This window comes from Scyliorhinus torazame, chromosome 7 (assembly GCF_047496885.1).
Source record: "Scyliorhinus torazame isolate Kashiwa2021f chromosome 7, sScyTor2.1, whole genome shotgun sequence".
Classification (NCBI taxonomy): domain Eukaryota; kingdom Metazoa; phylum Chordata; class Chondrichthyes; order Carcharhiniformes; family Scyliorhinidae; genus Scyliorhinus; species Scyliorhinus torazame.
The window spans coordinates 108,609,735-108,628,969 of record NC_092713.1 but is presented as its reverse complement, the minus strand read 5'-3'; the positions used below and the strand labels follow the sequence as shown (position 1 = coordinate 108,628,969).

Here is a 19,235-nt window from a genome sequence, read left to right as displayed (position 1 = left end):
CCTGGAGGCTGCTCTGGTCGCGACAAGGGTCTGCATGCTCGCGTCCATGGAGTACAGGGAGTGGACCATCTCCGTCTGGGACTGCACAACATCACGCTGTGATGGTGCCACTGCACTGAGGGTCTCTGCCACATCAGACAGTGACTGGGCCGCATCCCTCTGGGTCTGTGCCACAGCAGCCAGTGACTGGGCCGCATCCCTCTGGGTCTGTGCCACAGCAGCCAGTGACTGGGCCACGTCCCTCTGGGTGTGAGCCACCCCCTTCTGAGTCTTCAGCATGCCGGCCAGCACCTGGGCAATGCCGCCGACGCTCTCAGCCATGGCCGCTGCGATGTTCAGGTGGCTCTGGCACATGGCTGCCTGTGAGAGGGCAGCCCTGTCCTGGGCCTCAGCCCCCACCTGCACAGAATGCCCCAGGCCTTGCACACTCTGACCCATATCAGACACCGTCGCCTCCATTGCCTCTGCCGTGGACGCCACCTGTGCGGTGTTAGCCTGGGTGGCATGCATGACCGGCACCATTCCCTGCTCCTGCACGCGGATGGACCCCTCCACCAGCCCCTGCACCCCCACGGGTAGTCCCTAGGTCTCTGCCTGCATCTGCAGCGGCAGCTGGTTCCTGGGGCCAGCCTGCCCTCCGTCCGTCCGGTCTATCGGCTGCTCCTACCTCTACCTGCTGTACTGGTTGTGATGTGTGGTGCGCACCAAATAGTGTCCCACTAGTGTGCCCAACCGAGGTGATAGTCTCTGGGATGGTGGAGGATGTTGGAGACAGCGGTGACGGAAAGTCCGTGTCCTCCTCCGTCCCGAGCTCCGGGGTGTCCTGGGTCTCAGGCAGAGGGCTGGTGTTCGAGCTGCTCTCCCCGTCAGTGCTCGGCTGTCTGGGGGGCACCGGCTATGGCACTGGCTGGTGGCAAGGGGACCCGGATGGACCGGGCACCTCTCCGGCAGGTCCTGTAAGAGACAAGATGACATGCATGGTTAGACAGCAGGTTGTTGGGAGGGGGGGGGGGGAGAGCATGGGGCGGGGGTGAGGTGGGTGTGGGGGAGGGGGGTGAGGGGTGAGATGTGAGGGGGGTGATGGGGGGGTGAGGGTTGAGATGTGAGGGTTGAGGGAGGTGAGGGGTGAGATGTGAGGGTTGAGGGGGGTGTTGAGGGGGGTGAGGGTGAGGGGGGGGGGTGTGGGGGGGTCCATACATGTATCATGAGGATTCGCAACTAAGCAGGGGGTCTCACATGCTCGCCCGCCACCGACCTCTGCGTTGGCAACCTCCCTTTCCTTCGGCCCTCTGCTCGGATACGGTGGGAGGCCGCAGGTCTGGTCGTCCCCCTCCGGTCTTCTCCCACTCCCGAGGTTGTGCGCTGCCTTCTGCTGGGTTGGGGGGGGGGGGGCAGGGGGCAGAGACAAACAACGTCACTGTTAGACAACCAGCGCATGCAGCCCAGGGGTTGGGTAGATGATGGCTTCATCACCGGCCATTGCTGCTGGTATGGGTGCAGGCATGTGGGGCAGGGTGTGGGACCGGCCATCCGCGGGGGGGGGGGGGGGGGGGGGGGTCGCCGTTTCTCATGGAACCGGTTGTGTTCCACGTGGCGATGGTGTTAGCCCCTTTAGAGTTGCTGAATCGGTGCGCCTGTTGCGCCGCTTTTGCGGTCGTAAAACACCACTGTTCCCACGCTGGCGTCAGCACTTAGTCAAATTCGGAGAATCCAACCCATGGACTTTGACCTGCTCTCCACTAGGAAAGCAGGGCACCAACTCCGTCAGACATGGGAGCCCTTTTACGAACACGGAGAGAAAGCCAGCTGCCTGCTGGCTCACCAGCTGAGAAAGCAGGCAGCCACGAAGGAAATAGCACAGATTAGGGATAATAATGGCCGACTGGTAGCCAAGCCAGAAAAGGTTAACAAAGCATTCAAGGCCTTCTACCGGGGGCTGTACGCCTCCGAGCCCAAGCCTCCCAAAGGGGACTTGAGAATGAAGCAGTTCCTCGATGTACTGGGCATGCCAGTCGTGGGGAAGATAGGAAACGGGGGCTGAAAGCACCTTTAGAACCTGGAGAAGTCATGGAGAGCATTAACTCCATGCAGGCGGGGAAAGCGCTTGGACCAGATGGATCCTGGAGAACTTCTACAAAAGATTTGCGGCAGCACTGGCCCCGCATTTGCTGGAGATGTTCGCAGATTCGCTAGCGAGGGGCACTCTGCCTCCAACGCTAGCACAAGCTTCAATGTTGCTGATACCCAAGAAAGTCAAAGACCCAACTGAATGCAGGGCCTACACATCCATCTCGCTACTCAATGTAGACAAGAAAATACTGGCCAAGATCCTGGCTAGGCGACTGGAAAACTGCATACCAGAGGTGGTGGCAGAGAATCAGATGAGCTTTGCTAAGGGTAGGCAGCTAACATCAGGCACCTGCTGAACACGATAATGACCCCACCCAGGTAGAGAACACCAAAGGTGATCATCTCCCTGGATGCAGAAATGACCTTCGACAGAGTCGAGTGGAAGTACCTCATGGAGGTACTGGAACTGTTTGGGCTTGGAGCAATGTTCACCGTTTGGATGCAACCTCTGTACAGTGCTCCCATGGCGACCATGCAGACTAACACCACCATCTCTAAATACGTCCAGCACAGGGCACAAGGCAGGGATGCCTGCTGTCCTCGCTTCTATTCCCCCTGGCAATCGAGCCACTGGTAATCGCCCTCAGAACGGTGAAAAACTGGAAGGGGATTCAGACAGGGAACAGAGAGCACAGAGTCTCACTCTATGTGGCTACCCTGCCCCTCTACATCTCGGACTCCCAAAGCTGCATGGAGGGGATCATGAGGTTCCTGAAAGAGTTTGGAGCCTTCTTGTGCTAAACTCAACCTGAGCAAAAACAAGGGACATGTGCCACCGACAAGTGCAGTGGGGCCCTCCGGCCTCAGAATATCCCAGTGGATGTCCACCAGAGCCATCGAAGGCCACGGGATGAGGTAAGCAGCTTGCTGCCTCCACCTCTGATGTGCATCCTGGGGAGACACCTAGACGTATTGGAGTGCAAGGAACAAAGATCACTGAGGGCACCTTGGAGGGGGTAGAGGTGAGCGTTAGGTAGGGGGTGGAGAGGGTGGGTGAGGGTTGGGGGGGTGGGGTGGCGGCATCACGGGAGAGTGGGGACTTGTATTGCACATTAAACACCCTTGTGCACAACCATTATGATGCCTCTGTCACTTTCATCCGCAATGCTGAGCTCCAATCCCTTGGTCCATCTCTCATCCAGGCATTCCCTCCATCCCCGTGGCACCCAACCACTCTCCGGCCGTGGATATGTCCCCGGAGCTGTGTCCCATCCCCTAGGTGTTGGGATGTTGGCTGCTGCATGTGCGGTGTTGCCTCCCGCAGTGTTCAAGCGCAGTGTTCAGGCATCAAGATGTGATTGGGATGATAGGTAATGACTCCCACGTGCTACTTGGCCTGCCTACTCACGGGAATCCCACTTGGGATGTGTGAAGTGCTCACTTAACCACGATTGCCAATTTCCTATTAGCAAGAGTCTTCAGCCGCATGGCCAGAGGCCCCAGCAGTAAGTGGGGGTTATGGGTGGTCGGTGAGGCAGACAGGCAGGGACTAGAGCTGTCCACGGAATGGGTAAACATGATCCAAGGATTGTCATGGTGGTGCTGCGAGTAGTGCCCCCCGGATGCCCCCTCAGTGCCTCCCCCCAACTCACCTATGGTGGCCCACCTTTGTGGAGGGTCCCCAACCGCCCGCCGAGCACTGGGATGGCAAGTCAAGCAGTCCCGGGCTCTTTGCCTGTGAGCAAAGATGGCTACTCACCTCCTTGGATCGTCGCAGAAACCCTTTCGCCAGGTTCACGTTTTTCAAAAGGAGTATTAATCGGCGCCAGCGTGACCACTTGCTGGGGAGGATGTTGGATATGGGGTGGCTTTCGTTAATTGTATGGAAATAGGGTAAAAGTGGTGATAATTGGTTTCTCGCCACGCTACGACGCGATCCCGATTTCGCCTACGGGAACGGGGCGGTTGCATCGCAAACTGTTTGGTGCCTGGCACAGTTCTAGTTTTTGGCCTCTCCTGCTATTCACCGGCCTCGTTTCGCTTGAGCGCGAGCTATACAAGGCCGTAGGATCACGCCCTCAGAGTCTAGACAGCAATGAGTATAGATCACAGCCTATTAGCCAAACTACTGAAGCAGCAACAGATCCAGAACTGTAGATACCAATGACATAGATAAAACTAGGAAAGAGATTCTTCAGAAACAGTGTGGGTAGTAGGCACTAAATTAAAAAGCAGAACATCAAAGGTATTAATCTCTGGATTAGTGTGGTTGAAGTGGGTTGGGGCTTCTCTCACCAAGTGAAAATTGCCAGGGATTATGTTTTCATTCCAGATGATCCTGTGCAGTTATGGCAGATGAGGCCAAGATGTGATATTGCTTTATCGGTTTAGCTAGGAAAATGCAACAAGATCGCAGTCACAGAGGATGTCATTTGTGACTTTGATTAGAGCCATTTTTGGCTGTGGTGGGGCAAGGATTGGAGTGACTTCAAGCATGGAGCCATTCTTCGTTTGGCCACTAGGAGCTGCTATTCCAGATCTATATTTATACTTTTTCACTTAGTTTTGATTCCTGACTTAAGCTCTATTGTTGAATTGTACTGAGGTTTCCAGGATCCTGGTGTGTGTCAGGTACAATAATTAGAATCATTCAGGTTATACACTGGACAAAAGGGTTAGGAATGCTTCTGCTGCAGTCTCCTTCAGGCAAATCCTGTGGAAAAACAGCAGAGAAGTTGTTGCTTATGTTACAATGTCAGTGGTTAGTTTTGGGCAACTGAATCCAGTAGGAATTCTAGTCAACAGTTTTAATTTACATGATGAATAACTTTAAAAAAATATCTGACACATTATTTACAGAAGATATCAGTGCCATATAAATCATGGTATCTTTAAAACTGGAAACTAGATTCTTGTTACTCAGCTTATTCCAGCTGGCACCAAACTGTCTTCAAGTCACCACATTGGGCTGTTACATGATGCTTTCCCTATATAGTGTGTTAAGGCTGAACGCTAATTGATGCAGTGGGCACTACAACCAGAATGTAAATGTATTATGTCACAGAGTAATAAGATGCAGGTTTCATTTGTTCACCTCCTTGTCTCAGATTGTTGTTTTTTCTTTATAAATTTAGAGTACCCAATTCTTTTTCCCAATTAAGGGGCAATTTAGCATGGCCAATCTACCTATCCTGCACATCTTTGAGTTATGGGGTGAGACCCACGCAGACACGTGGAGAATGTGTAAACTCCACATGGAAAATGACCCCGTACCGGTATCAAACCCGGGTCCACAGCACCATGTGGCAGCAGTGCTAACCACTGCGCCACCATGCCTCCCAGTCCTTGTTTCAGACATGTTAGCTGAGAGGAAAAGGAAATCAAAAAGGGAGGTAAACTATGAAGGAACATTATCCCAGGACCTATTTGAATATTTACTGATTGTCAACTTGAGTCGAATCTCATCTGATCTTGCATTGTTCTCCAGTTTCTCTCCAGGGCTTCTTTCGTCTTCTGCCAACTATCTTCTTAAACCTATCTCCCCTGTCTCCTCCATTCACATCTCCAACAAGTGCGAGGAACTCATGGACATTTTGTTACTATGATTGAGACAATCCAATCAATTACCTCTGCCACTTCCCTCCCTCCTCCACTGGGACAACCTTTCTGTAAAATACTTCCTTGCCCTAGCTGAACTGCCTTGATTCTCTAGTTTCCAATGCCTTCTCATGCCTTCTCTGAGCTCCTCTTGTCCACAAGACCCAGCACCAGCTCCCTTAACCCTATTTCTGCGAAACTGCTGACTTCACAACTTCCTATCCCATGTTAACTGATGTTGTTAACAGTTCTCCATCCTCAGCTACAGTGTCCATTGAAAGGTTACTGTACAGAAATATGCCATTTAGCTCATTGTGTCTGCACCAGCTGAAAAAACTAGCCGCCCATTTTAATACCATTTTATAAAAGCCAGTCCACAGCCTTGCAGGTTACATCATTTCAGTTTCACATCCAGGTACCTTTTAAATGAGTTGAGGGTTTCTACCTCAACCACCAACCCATGCAGTGAATTCCAGACACCTGCCAACCTCTGGGTGAAAACGTTCTTCCTCATATCGCCTCTAATCCTTCTACCCAACCACCTTAAACCTGGCTCCTGGTAATTGACCATTCTGTTAAGGGAAACAATTATTTCCTGTCTACTCTGTCTAGGCTCTTTATAATTTTGTACATCTCAATAAAGTCACCCCTCAGCCTTCTCTGTTCTAAGGAAAACAACGGTGGCCTACCCAATATTTCCTCATACCTGCAATTTTCATGCCCTGGAAACATCTTTGCAAACCTTGTAATGATATGCAGACATGTAACCAATGGGACATCAGAACAAGACACAACCAATGGGTAATCAGAACACCCAGTGGTGGCATCACCACAAGAGGGCACCACACGACCACTATAAAAGGACAAGGCACACAAGCCCTGCCCCTTCCACCGGCAGAAACCTAGAGAGCAAGACGTGTGTGGTTAGCAGCATCGCCACACCATTGCATGTGGTCCAGAGCAAGTTCATATAGTTAGTAGAGTGTACTATGTTACTAGAGTCAGATTAGTAGAGTGTAGTACTCATTTAGGAGCTTTGTTAATCGCTCAATAAATATGTTCAACTTACTCAAGGTCTGGAGTATTCTTCAACAACGCCTACACCAAGTAGCGGCTTATGTTACTCAAAGTAACAACACAAACCTCTTCTGTACTCTCTCCACAACAATTATGTCCATCCCATACTGTGGTGACCAGAACTGTACGCAAAACTCCAGCTGTGGCCCAACCAAAGTTTTATACGGTTCCAGCATTACATCCTTGCTTTTATGTTCTATACCTCATGCAATAAAGCAGTGTTTTTCAAACTTTTTTTGCCTGGTACCCAGTTTTTAAAAAATATTTTTATTCTCCTCCTTTTTCACATTTTCTCCCAAATTTACACCCAACAGTAAACAATAATCAGTAACAAATGCAATGTCAATCCCCATATCAATAAGAACGATCCCATCCTCCCACCAAACCCCCAAACATTAGCCTGCATGCTAACATAAACAAATGACAAAAAGGAATCAGGAATCACCCACAGTCACCATTAACACACACAGTCCCTCTTCCTCCAACTCTCCCAGCTCCCGCCCCCCCCTAATGTTCAATGTAATCTAATTCTCGAAAGAGCATAATGAATAACGCCCATGAATTGTAGAACCCCTCCATCATTCCCCTCAGTTTAAATTTGAGCTTCTCAAGCATTAAGAATTCCAGCAGGTCCCCCCGCCACGCCAGGGCACAGGGTGGAGAGGTTGATCTCCACCCAACAGGATCCGCCTTCGGGTGATCAACGAGACGAAGGCTACAACATCTGCCTCCGCGACCGTTTCCAACCCCGGCTGATCCAACACCACGAATATGGCCTCCCGAGGGCCCAGGTCCAGTTTCACGTGCACCACTTTAGAGATTACCCTAAAAACCTCCTTCCAGTAATCCTCTAGCTTTGGACAGGACCAAAACATATGAACGTGATTTGCGCCCCCCCCCCGCCCCCAACACCCCCACCCCCACAATGTTCACACATATATTCTACCCCCTCGGAGAGCTGGCTCATCCTCGCCCCTGTAAGGTGTGTTCTATACACCACCTTCAGCTGTATCAGCCCCAACCTCGCACACGACGTGGAGGCATTCACCCTCCGGAGCACCTCACACCAGAACCCCTCCCCCATACCCTCTGCCAACTCTTCCTCTCACTTTGCCTTGCTCTCTTCCAGCAGCGCCTTCTCCTCTTCCAAAATAGTCCCGTAAACCGCCGATACTACCCCCTTCACCAGCCCCCCTGCAGTCAGTATCTCCTTCAGCAATGTGCAAGCTGGCTCTACTGGGAAGCTCTGTATCTCCTTTCTGGCAAAGTCTTGAACCTGCATGTATCCAAATATTTCCCCCTGCTCCAGCCCATACTTTGCTACCAGCTCCTTCAATCCTGCAAACCGACGCCCAAGAAACAAATATTTTAGTGTCCTAATTCCTTTCTCCTCCCATCTCCGAAAATTTCCATCCCACTTCCCTGGCTCAAATCTATGGTTCCCCCGAATCGGCATTTCCCTTGACCCTGCACCCAACTCGAAGTGTTGGCAAAACTGCCTCCAAATTCTCAACTAAGCTATTACTACCAGACTCCCTGAGTATCTCCCGGGGCCGTCGGGAGCGGCGCTGTTGCTCGCACCTTCAATCTCGACCCCCTACATAAACTCTCCTCCGTTCTGACCCATTGGGAGTCAGGCCCTCTGACCCAGCTCTGTACCGTCTCCACATTCGCCGTCCAGTAATAATACATCAGGTTCAGAAGACCAAAACCCCTTGCCTGCTTTCCTCTCTGTGGTAGCACCTTTCTAATTCTGGCCACCTTCCCTCCCCATATGAATGAGGTAATCATCCCTTCAATCTCTCTAAAAAATGCCTTTGGCTGGAAAATCGGCAGGCATTGGAAAATAAACAGGAATTGCAGCAGCACATTCATTTTTGAAACCATCCCACCTTGCCCGGGACCCAATTTTGCTGATGGGCCATCCTTCTGGACCCACGCTGCCCGAACTACACGAACCATCATTTTCACTTACCTTTAATTTGTCGGTGAGCCTGCTTGGTCCTCACTTGCTTTGTTATTCAATGTTACATTTCTGGTAATGACTTCAACTGATGATTGAAGTTCTCACTGCATCGTTGAACAAAATAAAGAGGCTTGTCCTCAAACTCACCATGCTTCGTCTTCAAATGTCTTTGAAGTTTTGAGGGTTTAAAATTTTCATTTGCCAGTGCTTTCCTGCATATAACACACGTGAACTTTGAATCCTGATTTGCACTGGCACAATTAATAAACCCACCCTCAAACATTCATCTCTATCCTGCTTTTATCCTATTTTCAGCTTCTTTATGGGTGTTCACCAGAGGCCCTGGAGTTCACACCAGCACAGCTGGCAGCTGCAAAATGGAGGAACCTCTCTCGTGCCCAGAACACATGTATCAGTGTATGGGGCGTGTGACCTGCTCTCTGCCACCCCTCCAGGCAGGAGGACTCCAGCCATTTAAAAAAATCTGGTTCTGGATCAGCACGCTGATGTTAGGAGGAGGCATTCTGCCCCGCTGGACTCTGGGCCGATGCACTGCTTAGGGGACACACATGCGCAGAACGGCCGGCATTCTGAAAGTTGCTCCCAGCCGGCATTTTTAAAATCCGGTCACACCATTGGGCACTTCTCCCCGCGCTCAGGAATACCGATGCATCTGTACAATAAAGGAAATTAGCGCGGGGAAGAAAAATGTGATGTATATATACAACTGTTCATGAATATGAGAAATGCCAATAAAAAGAGTTTAAAAAAAAAAGGAATGCCTATGCATGGCCCTGCGATTGGGAACACTGCAATGCGTGGCCCCGTAACCCTCCCGACACCCGCACACGAACCACCCACGGGTCGCGACCCTGGATTTGAAAATGACTGCAATAAAGGAAAGCATTACAAATGCCTTCTTTACCACCTTATCTAACTGCCCTGCCACCTTCAAGGACCTGTGGATATGCACTCCAAGGTCCCTCATTTCCTCCACCTCTCTCAATATCCTCCCATTTATTGTGTATTCCCTTGCCTTGTTTACCCTCCCAAAATCCATTACCGCACAGTTCTCCAGATTGCATCCTATTTGCCACTTTTCTGCCCACTCAATCAAACCATTAATATCAACTGCAGTCCACAGCTTTCCTCTTCATTATCAACTACACAGATGTTTTTGTGTCATCTGCAAATTTCCCAATCATGCCTCCCACATTTAAATCTAAATCATTAATATATGCCACAAACAGCAAGGGACCCAGCACACACACCACTGAAAAGCGCACTTCATTTGCAAAGCTACTTGTCGATCATTGCCCTTTGTTTCCTGTCACTGGACCAATTTTGGATCCAACTCACCACCTTCCCCTATATCCCATGGGCGTACTTTTCTGACCAGTCTGCCATGTGGGACCTTGTCAAATGCCTTACGGAGATCCATGTAGACCACACTCATTGCACTACCCTCATCAATCCTCCTTGTTACTTCCTCAAAAAATTGAATTTAGTTAGTGAGACACGACTTCCCCTTAGGCAAACCATGCTGACTATCCCTGATTTATTCATACCTTTCTAAATGTCAGTTTATCCTGGTTCTGAGAATTGATTTTAATAGTTTGCCCACTACCAAAGTGAGAGCAACTGGCCTATAATGTTGTGGCCTATTCCTCGCACCGTTTATAAACAAAGATTCAACATTCCCAGACCTCCAAACCTCTGGTATCTCACCTGTATCTAGTGAATATTGAAAATTAATCCTTAGGGCATCTGCTATTTACTCCCCGGCTTCCTTTAACAGCCTGGGATACAGTCCATCTGGCTCTGGTGATTTATCCACATTCAATTATGTCAGCCCTTCCTGTACTTCCTCTCTCATTATGCTTAATGTGTCTAATATTTCATACTCCTCCTCATTAACTAGAATGTCTGCTCATTCATCTATTTTCTGAAAGACAGAGTACTCATTAGGAATCCTGTCCACATATTCTACATTTACAGGGAGGCGGTGGCATTCTGGTATTGTCACAGGACTAGTAGGCCAGAGAACCAGGGTAATGCTCTGTGGACCCAGATCCATATCCCACCATTGCAGATGGTGGAATTTCAATTCAATAAAAATCTGGAAGTAAAAGTCTAATGATGATCATGAAACCATTGCTGATTGCTGTAAAACTCCATCTGGTTCACTGATGTCCTTTAGGGAAGTAAATCTGTCATCCTTACCTGGTCTGGCCTACATGTACTCCAGATCCACAACAACATGGTTGGCTTTTGACAATTAGGGATGGGCAATAAATGCTGGTTCAGCTTGCAACACACAAATTCCATGAACGAATAAAAAACCCCACATAATTTACTTTGTACATTATTTCCATGGTTATCCTCTTGCTCCTAATGTGCTTAAAAAAAAAAATTTAGAGTACCCAATTATTTTTTTCCAATTAAGGGGTAATTTAGCATGGCTAATCCACCTACACTGCACATCTTTGGGTTGTGGGGGTGAGACCCATGCAGACATGGGATGAATGTGCAAAATCTGTGGAGTTGCTTTTGTAGCCTCTATACTTGACTATTCCAATGCACTCCTGGCCAGCCTCTCATCTCTCCCCTCCAAAACTTGAGATCATGGGTGGGATTCTCCAATCCCGCGGCAGAGTGTCCACGCCGTCGTGTTTTACGATGGCTGAACAGGCCGCTCCCACAAGGGGCCAGCACGGCGCTGGAGCGGTTCGCACCACTCCAGCTGCAGATCCCGGCGCACTGTGCGCTGCGGGATCCGCGCATGCACAGTTGCGATGGCGCCAATGAGGACATGCACAATGGCGTCGGCACCAACGTGCACATGCGCAGTGGCCTCCTTCAACACGCCGGCCCCGATGCAACATGGCGGAGGACTACAGGGGCGCAGGAAAGGAGGCCCCCAGCCACAGAGGCCGGCCCGCCGATCGGTGGGTCCCGATCGCGGGCCAGGCCACATCGGAGGCCCCCCCCCCCCCCCAAGGGCCATCCACCCCCACAGGCCGCCACACACTTACACGCAGAGGTCCCGCTGGCGCAGAGCAGGTTAGAACGGCGCCGGCGGGAGTAGGCTCTTTTCTTACGGCCACTCGGCACATCCGGGCTGGAGAACTGGCAAGCCGGCCACGTAGAGCGGCCTGCGACCGGCGCCACGCCAACCACGCCGGCGCCAACGGCACCGTTTCTCCGTACTGCAGAGAATCGCGTGCCGGCGTGGCCCGTTCGCGGGGATTCTCCGGCCCGGCCCAGGGCTGGGAGTATCCCGCCCCATTTAATTCTACTGCCCATGTCAGAATTCGCACTAAGTCCTGTTTTCCCATCACCCCTTTCCTCACTGATCTGTCTTCCAGTTAAACGTGCCTAGATTTTAAAATTTTCATTCTTGTTTTCAAATCCCTCCATGACCTTGCTGCTCCCTGTAATTTTCTACCGCACCATAATCCTCTGATATATCTGCAATCTTCTAATTCTGGTGTCTTAAGCATCTTTTTAAAAAATAAATTTAGAGTACCCAATTCATTTTTCCAATTAGGGACAATTTAGAGTGGCCAATCCACCTACCCTGCACATCTTTGTGTTGTGGGGGCGAAATCCACGCAAACACGGGAAGAATGTGCAAACTCCACACGAACAGTGATCCAGGGCCGGGATCGAACCTGGGACCTCGGCGCTGTAAGGCAGCAGTGCTAACGACTGCACCACCGTGCTGCCCCTTTCTTAAGCATCTCTGATATTAATCAGATGACCACTGCTGGTTGTGCTGCAAAGATTCCAAGCTCTGGAACTCCCTCCCTAAACCTCTCCATCTTCTATCTCTCTTTTCTCCTTTAGGATACTTCTCCAAACCCGCCATCTGCTTTAATATAATCTCACTGAGCTGGACAACTGGGAGAGACTTTGGAGTAGGATGGTATGCTCCTCCTTGTCAAAGGCTACATGCAGAGATGTCAACAATACCAACTCATCAAACGTCTCTGTTCTTGCAGACCTGCATTGACTCCCAGTTATTGCCTCAACTGTAAAATACTGATTGTATGTTGGCCTATTTCCCTTCTAAAGCTACAACCCCCCAGAATCATCAATACCACCAATTTTAGCCTCATGAGCGTTCCTTCCCTTTACCCCATCACTGATGGCCAGCTCTGAAATTGTTGAGAGACCCCATGCCCTAGAATTCCCTTCCTGTAGACAGAAAAACGAAAGGTTTTAATTCAAAACCTATCTTTTAAAATAAGCTTTTGGTCACATCTACTGGCTAGCCGCTCCTTTGTCTGGCTACATCTCTGCGGACTGCCTGGTGGTATTTCTGCTATACAGGTGCTAATGCACATTGTTGTTAGAATGTGACCTCGAAGCAACAGTAAAAATCTCAACATCGTATGAAATAAAAGCATAATTTGATACTTTGAATTATTTATTGTTGGCGACATTTCGAATTCCACCTCATAAGGTAAATCGAGAAAATTCAAAGCTGCAAAGTGCTTCAGATTTGCAGTGGTTAAGTAATGTAAAACAGGACGTGTAACCATAAACCACCATACCAACACCCACCATTCAATTGCTCCTTTAAGAAGAGGGAAATAATTGCAATAGCCCAAATCGTTGCAAATAAGTAATTAGCTGCAGTGACAAACTGCTGGGGGTGGGGTCCACCAAACCTCGGCAACTTTATAAAAACGAATAAAGCATTCTTTTCTGAGCACCGTACAGCTCTTAGAAATCAAAGCAGTTGCCGATTGTCAAGCCGCTCACAAATTGGTTGCGGTGGAAGAAAGTTGTATGGGGTGTTTGGTGATTTAATTGACAGTTTTGCACCAGTCCAAACTCCTCTCCCACCCTATCGGCGGAAGTGGTCACACTTTGTGAGTGCGGTGCACCGATCCACTCCTTGGTCCCAGATTGCACTGCGAGGGTGTGGACCCCTTTGCCTCTTTTCGCTTGTGTTTTGTGTGTGCAACTTCTGATGGCGCTGGCACGGTCTGGAACTCGGAAGAAAGGTGCGCCGAGTGAAGCGAAGCGCCCTCCGTCCCCGGGCAGCATGCGCTGGAGCCTGCGGCTCGCCCTGCTCGGCTGCCTGGTCTTGCAGTGCCCGGCAGCCATGGACGAATGTTACGACGAGACTCCACGGGCTCAGCGCTGTATGCCCGAATTCGTCAACGCCGCTTTCAACGTGACCGTGGTAGCCAGCAACACTTGTGGCTTCCCCCCAGAAGAGTACTGCGTCCAGACCGGAGTGACCGGGGTCACCAAGTCCTGCCACACTTGCGACTCCGGCGACCCTCGGCTGCACCACGGCGCCGTCTACCTGACCGATTACAATAACCAAGCCGATACCACTTGGTGGCAAAGTCAGACGATGCTTGCTGGGATCCAGTACCCTAATTCCATCAGCCTGACTTTGCACTTGGGTGAGTGAGCGAGCGAGCTTTCAAAGGTTCCCCCCCCCCCCCAAGCTTTCACGCAGCCAACAATTTTCAATTTGAACGTAGCTTATGTGAAAGGTGGCTCACTGCTGAAACTTTTTGTAACAGAGCTTCTACCCTGATAGGTGTGGGTTTCATATTATTGAGGCAGTTGGTTGGGAGATGTATTGGAAATTTTCGAGTAAGGTACTGTAGTTCCCAGTCAGACAGCAGGGATCATCCACAACGTGTGAATAAATCCTCCCAAGCCCTCATTCTGAGGTGGAAAAGCAAAGGAGGGCGTATTTAAGCGCTGCATTTAGAAAACTCACAGGGTGAAAAAACCCAAGACAATTACTTTCTCTTTTTATTGGGGTTAAATTTTGAAGCGAATAAAGAGATGGAAGGAGTTTGTGTAGTTGATAGAATCTGGATAGTTTAAAACACCCAACCCATGCTGAGGCTATCACCGCCTTTCCCGACCCCCTGACTTAACCACAGATACGGTATATTTTGGGCCGCGATGCCTCCCTTTCCCGACCAGTTGAGCGAGTGGAGTTTGTTTTGGTGCCCTCAGGATACATTTTAATCCACCTCCCGTTTAAGTAAGATTGAGCGGCAGGAGTGGCTTTGGAGTCGGTTAGCATCTGCACGAGTTACTCAAATGTTTTCCCCTCCCACCCGTCTCTTTTTTTTTTATTCCTTTACTACTCCAAGATGGCGCAGTTTGTGAACTCCATTAGGCAGCGAGTTTTGCCTGCAGTCAGATAAGGATGGGAAGAAGGGGAATTACCGAGCGGGAGCCGTCCCGATAGGACAGCAGGGAGAGGTCGCTAGCATTTTATTCCAGGGAGTGCCACCAATTGATTGCGCTCCGCACTTCAGTGAGGACGACATTAAACTGAGGAAGTAATTTGGGTTGGGGGGGGGGGGGGGGGGGAGGAGAAAGAGGCTGCCCCAATAAAACAGAACAAACTCTGGATTTCGGGTGACTGCGAGCGCAGTAAATCTGCGGTGTTTGAAGTTTTACTGACTGAGAAGACAGGCAGGAGATCTCAGTTTCCATTCTCACGCCGGTGGTCGCACACTTTCCCAGGATCCATCCCCCTTTGCTACGACCTTAGATTGGATTTGACAGTTCATTTGCGTTGCCTTCCATTCTGTTAAAAGCGCTTGCTGTTTGAATTTCTGTCCAACTTCTCGTTTTCCTCGCTTGCTTTACGAGGAATACTAAATCGGACGAGTTTGGACGTTTTTAATGCAAACATCTGCGCTGCCGGCATGACTTTTTACATTAATCACTGCCTTGAATGTGGAGAAACCGAGACCGTTTGTGTTGAGTCATGTAACCAGATTTGGAGTAAGGTGGGAGGCGTTAAAGGAGATAATTACCTGATAAGTACAGATTGTGGGCTCACAGGAAACTTGTCGCCTTTTCAATTCTACTGTCTGCAATCATCATTTTTTTAAACCCTGTGATGTAGCAGCAAATGGGACTTCGGTTCAGAATGTTCAATTGTGAACCATTGGCTGTCTGCATAAATTAACAGGATTTTAGATCAAGATAATCCTGTCGTCTACTGTAACATCTAAATATACATTTTATGGGGGTAGGGTAGCGAAGTAGTGTCATTTAGCTTTGCTCAGGATTTATTGCATTCAACTTTTTTTGTAATCTTATTGTCACTAATTAATACAGGCATTCTAAAAGTGGGTTGATAGTTTTCTTTCTCTTATCTTTGTGATACATCTTTAGCTGTTGCATTGGTTGTCTGAGGAAGGATGTTCTTGCTCTAGGGGGAATGCAGCAAACGTTTACCAGACTGATTCTTGGGATGGTGGGACGAACGTATGAGAGATTGGTCGGCCAGGATTGTATTCACTGGAGGGTGGAAGAATGAAGGGGGATCTCATAGAAACATATAAAATTCTAACAGGACTAGACTGGGTGGATGCAAGAAGCATTTTCCGGATGGTGGGGGTGTCCAGGGCATCATGGATTAGAATCATAGATTACAGTGCAGAAGGAGGCCATTCGGCCTATCGAGTCTGCACCGGCTCTTGGAAAGGGTCCATGCCTCCACTCTATCCCGGTAACCCCACCTAACCTTTATGGACATTAAGGGCAATTTATCATGGCCAATCCACCTAACCTACACACTGTTGGACTGTGGGAGGAAACCCACGCAGACACTGGGAGAACGCGCAGACTCCGCATAGACAGTGACCCAAGCTGGGAATTGAACCTGGGACACTGGAGCTGTGACGCAACTGTGCTAACCACTGTGCTACCATGCTGTCTGGGTCACAGTCTGGATACGGGGTGGACCATTTAGGACCGAGATGGAGACAATTTTCTTCACTCAGGTAGTGGTGAGCCTATGGAATTTGTTACCACAGGAAATAGTTGAGGCCAAAACATTATGTTTTCAAGAAGCAGTTAGATGTAGCACTTGGGGCGAAAGGGATCAAAGGTTATGGGGGAAGGCGGAATTAGGCTATTGAGTTGGGTGATCAACCATGATCATAATGAATGGCAAACAGACTCGAAGGGCTGAATGGCCTCCTATTTTCTATATTTTCAAATTAATACTCCATCTTCCTTTGCATTTACTTGAAAGCAAATGCAGCTTGGATTAAGTGGAAATAGACAGGAGCTCTCTGGAATAAACTAAATTGCTCACTAAATGTTTTGGCAGTGTGTGAGGCAAACAACTCTGCTGTGCCACACTGGTAAGGTGCTAGCTTGCAACATACTTCAGGTGGCAAGTTTTCGAACGAGGAGAGGTAACCCTGGAAGAGAAAACTGGAAATAGAAGTCAAATGGGATGTCACCTTGCATCTCGCTCTAGTAACTGCTAACAAACTTAACTTGTGCTGGATTGAGCAGGGAGTAAATTTGCTGATGCAAGAAGAGAAGAAGGAAAATGATACTGAGACATTATTGAAGCTTAAGAAATCCCTCTTACTTGGATAACCGGTTTTAATAAATATTGTGAGAAAATTATACTTGAACTGCCAATAATTAAGCTTGATTATGGGGTTTAACCTTAAATAAAGTATTCATTTGGGCTGTAGCAACTAATTACAATATTTTGACGAGTAGAAAAGAAAATTGGGTTGCACTGTTGTAGACCAATTATTGGAATTGGTGTCAGACTATTTTGAGGTCAGCTACTGAAGCTTTTTGGGGGATCCACTCCTGGCCACGGTAGCACAGTGGTTAACACTAGCATCACAGCTCCAAGTTCCCAGGTTCTATTCCCGGATTGGGTCACTCTCTGTGGAGTCTGCACATTCTCCCTGTGTCTGCGTAGGTTTCCTCCAGGTGCTCCGGTTTCCTCCTACAAGTCCTGAAAGAAGTGCTTTTAGGTAAATTGGACATTCTGAGTTTTCCCTGTGTACCCGAACAGGCGCCGGAATGTGGTGACTAGGGGATTTTCACAGTAACTTAATTGCAGTGTTAACGTAAGCCTACTTGTGACAATAATAAAATATAATTTCACTCCCATGGGTCTTTGGCCTCCACATTGAGCCTACAAATCTTGCAATTCCAGGCACAGCCTTGGTAAGTCAGCATTATTACACAATGTCTGTTCAGTGTCCTTCCTGCCAAGTTGGATTGGATGTGTTTTATTGTCACGTGAAGTACAGTGAAGAGTGTTCTGCATACAGTCGAGACAGATTGTTCCATGCATGAAAAAGAAGCATAAAACACGTCTTTTATAATACACAATGTAAATACATAGGCACAGGCAATGGATGGGCAGCACGGTAGCACAAGTGGATAGTACTGTGGCTTCACAGCGCCAGGGTCCCAGGTTCGATTTCCCGCTGGGTCACTGTCTTTGCGAAGTCTGCGCATTCTCCCCGCGCCTGCGTGGGTTTCCTTCGGGTGCTCCGGTTTCCTCCCACAGTCCAAAGACGTGCAGGTTGGGTGGATTGGCCATGATAAATTGCCCTTCGTGACCAAAAAGGTTAGGAGGGGTTATTGGGATACGGGGATAGGGTGGAAGTGAGGGCTTAAGTGGGTCGGTGCAAACTCGATGGGCCGAATGACCTCCTTCTGCACTGCATGTTCTATACGGAATGTAGTACTACTCAGTAGAGAAGATGTGTGAAGCGATCAGTTCAGTCCATAAGAGGGTCATTCAGGAGTCTGGTAACAATGGGGTAGAAGCTGTTTTTGGACCTGTTAGTGCGCGTTTTCAGACTTTTGTATCTCCTGCCTGTTGGAAGAAAGAATAACCCAGGTGGAAAGGGTCTTTGATTATGCTGACCGCTTTCCCAAGGCAGTGGGAGGTGTAGATAGAGTCGATGGATGGGAGGCGGGTTTGTATGATTAACTGGACTGTGTTCATTACTCTGTGTAGTTTCTTACGGTTTTGGACCGAGCAGTTGCCTTACCAGACTGTGTTGCAGGCAGATAGGATGCTTTCTATGGTGCATCTGTAAAAATTGGTAAGAGTTAATGTGGACACAAATTTCTTGGCCAAATCTTATTTGATCCCCCTCCCACCTAATCTGCCAAACGTAGTTCTGCTGTTGGTGACACAGCTGCAATCCTAACATTTCTGAATTATTTTATGGTCAGTTAAATAGCAGCAGATTTACTTGGTGACTAATAGTTGATAAATGAGTTGTTTATTGTGCATGAAAGTAGATGTGTTGCAGTGCAAGTTACTAAAAGCACACTTGGACAATGTTGTTTAACTGCAGTATGTCAGAGAAAATCACAATCTCCTTCAGGTTCCATAAACTTGTTTGGTTTACCCTAGTTACAACAGTTATGTTGCAGAAGATACTATGAATGTCAGTTCTTTAGAAGTTCGGATGTTGCAGTCGGTGCATTTTAAGTGCTTAATTCGTTTTACTTACAGGTGCAATGATATAATCTTTACAAAAGTTTTTTCTGAGTAAGCTTTGGTGCTAATAAGGCAGTGTCTTTTAATTTGATCTGTTTTTAGATGAGTAGTACACTTTCACATAATGTGTGTGTGGAGCTCTTGTAAAATTCAATTTGGAGTTCTGTTAGAGGTCAGGATTGTTCACTCAAATTTATTATCATTTGAAAATTGATTTACTTTATTATGTGGCTGTCTGAC

General features: G+C 48.6%; 1 protein-coding gene across 1 annotated transcript in view; it reads left to right on the top strand.

Annotated features, from left to right (window-relative positions):
- Positions 1 to 13,607: 13,607 nt before the first annotated feature.
- Positions 13,608 to 19,235, top strand: part of lamc1 (laminin, gamma 1) — a 368,639-nt gene continuing 363,011 nt past the window's right edge. Inside the window, exon 1 of the mRNA XM_072511236.1 lies at positions 13,608 to 14,136. Coding sequence (XP_072367337.1) covers positions 13,692 to 14,136 — 445 coding nt within the window. The 5' untranslated portion in view covers positions 13,608 to 13,691. The remainder of the gene's footprint in view (positions 14,137 to 19,235) is intronic.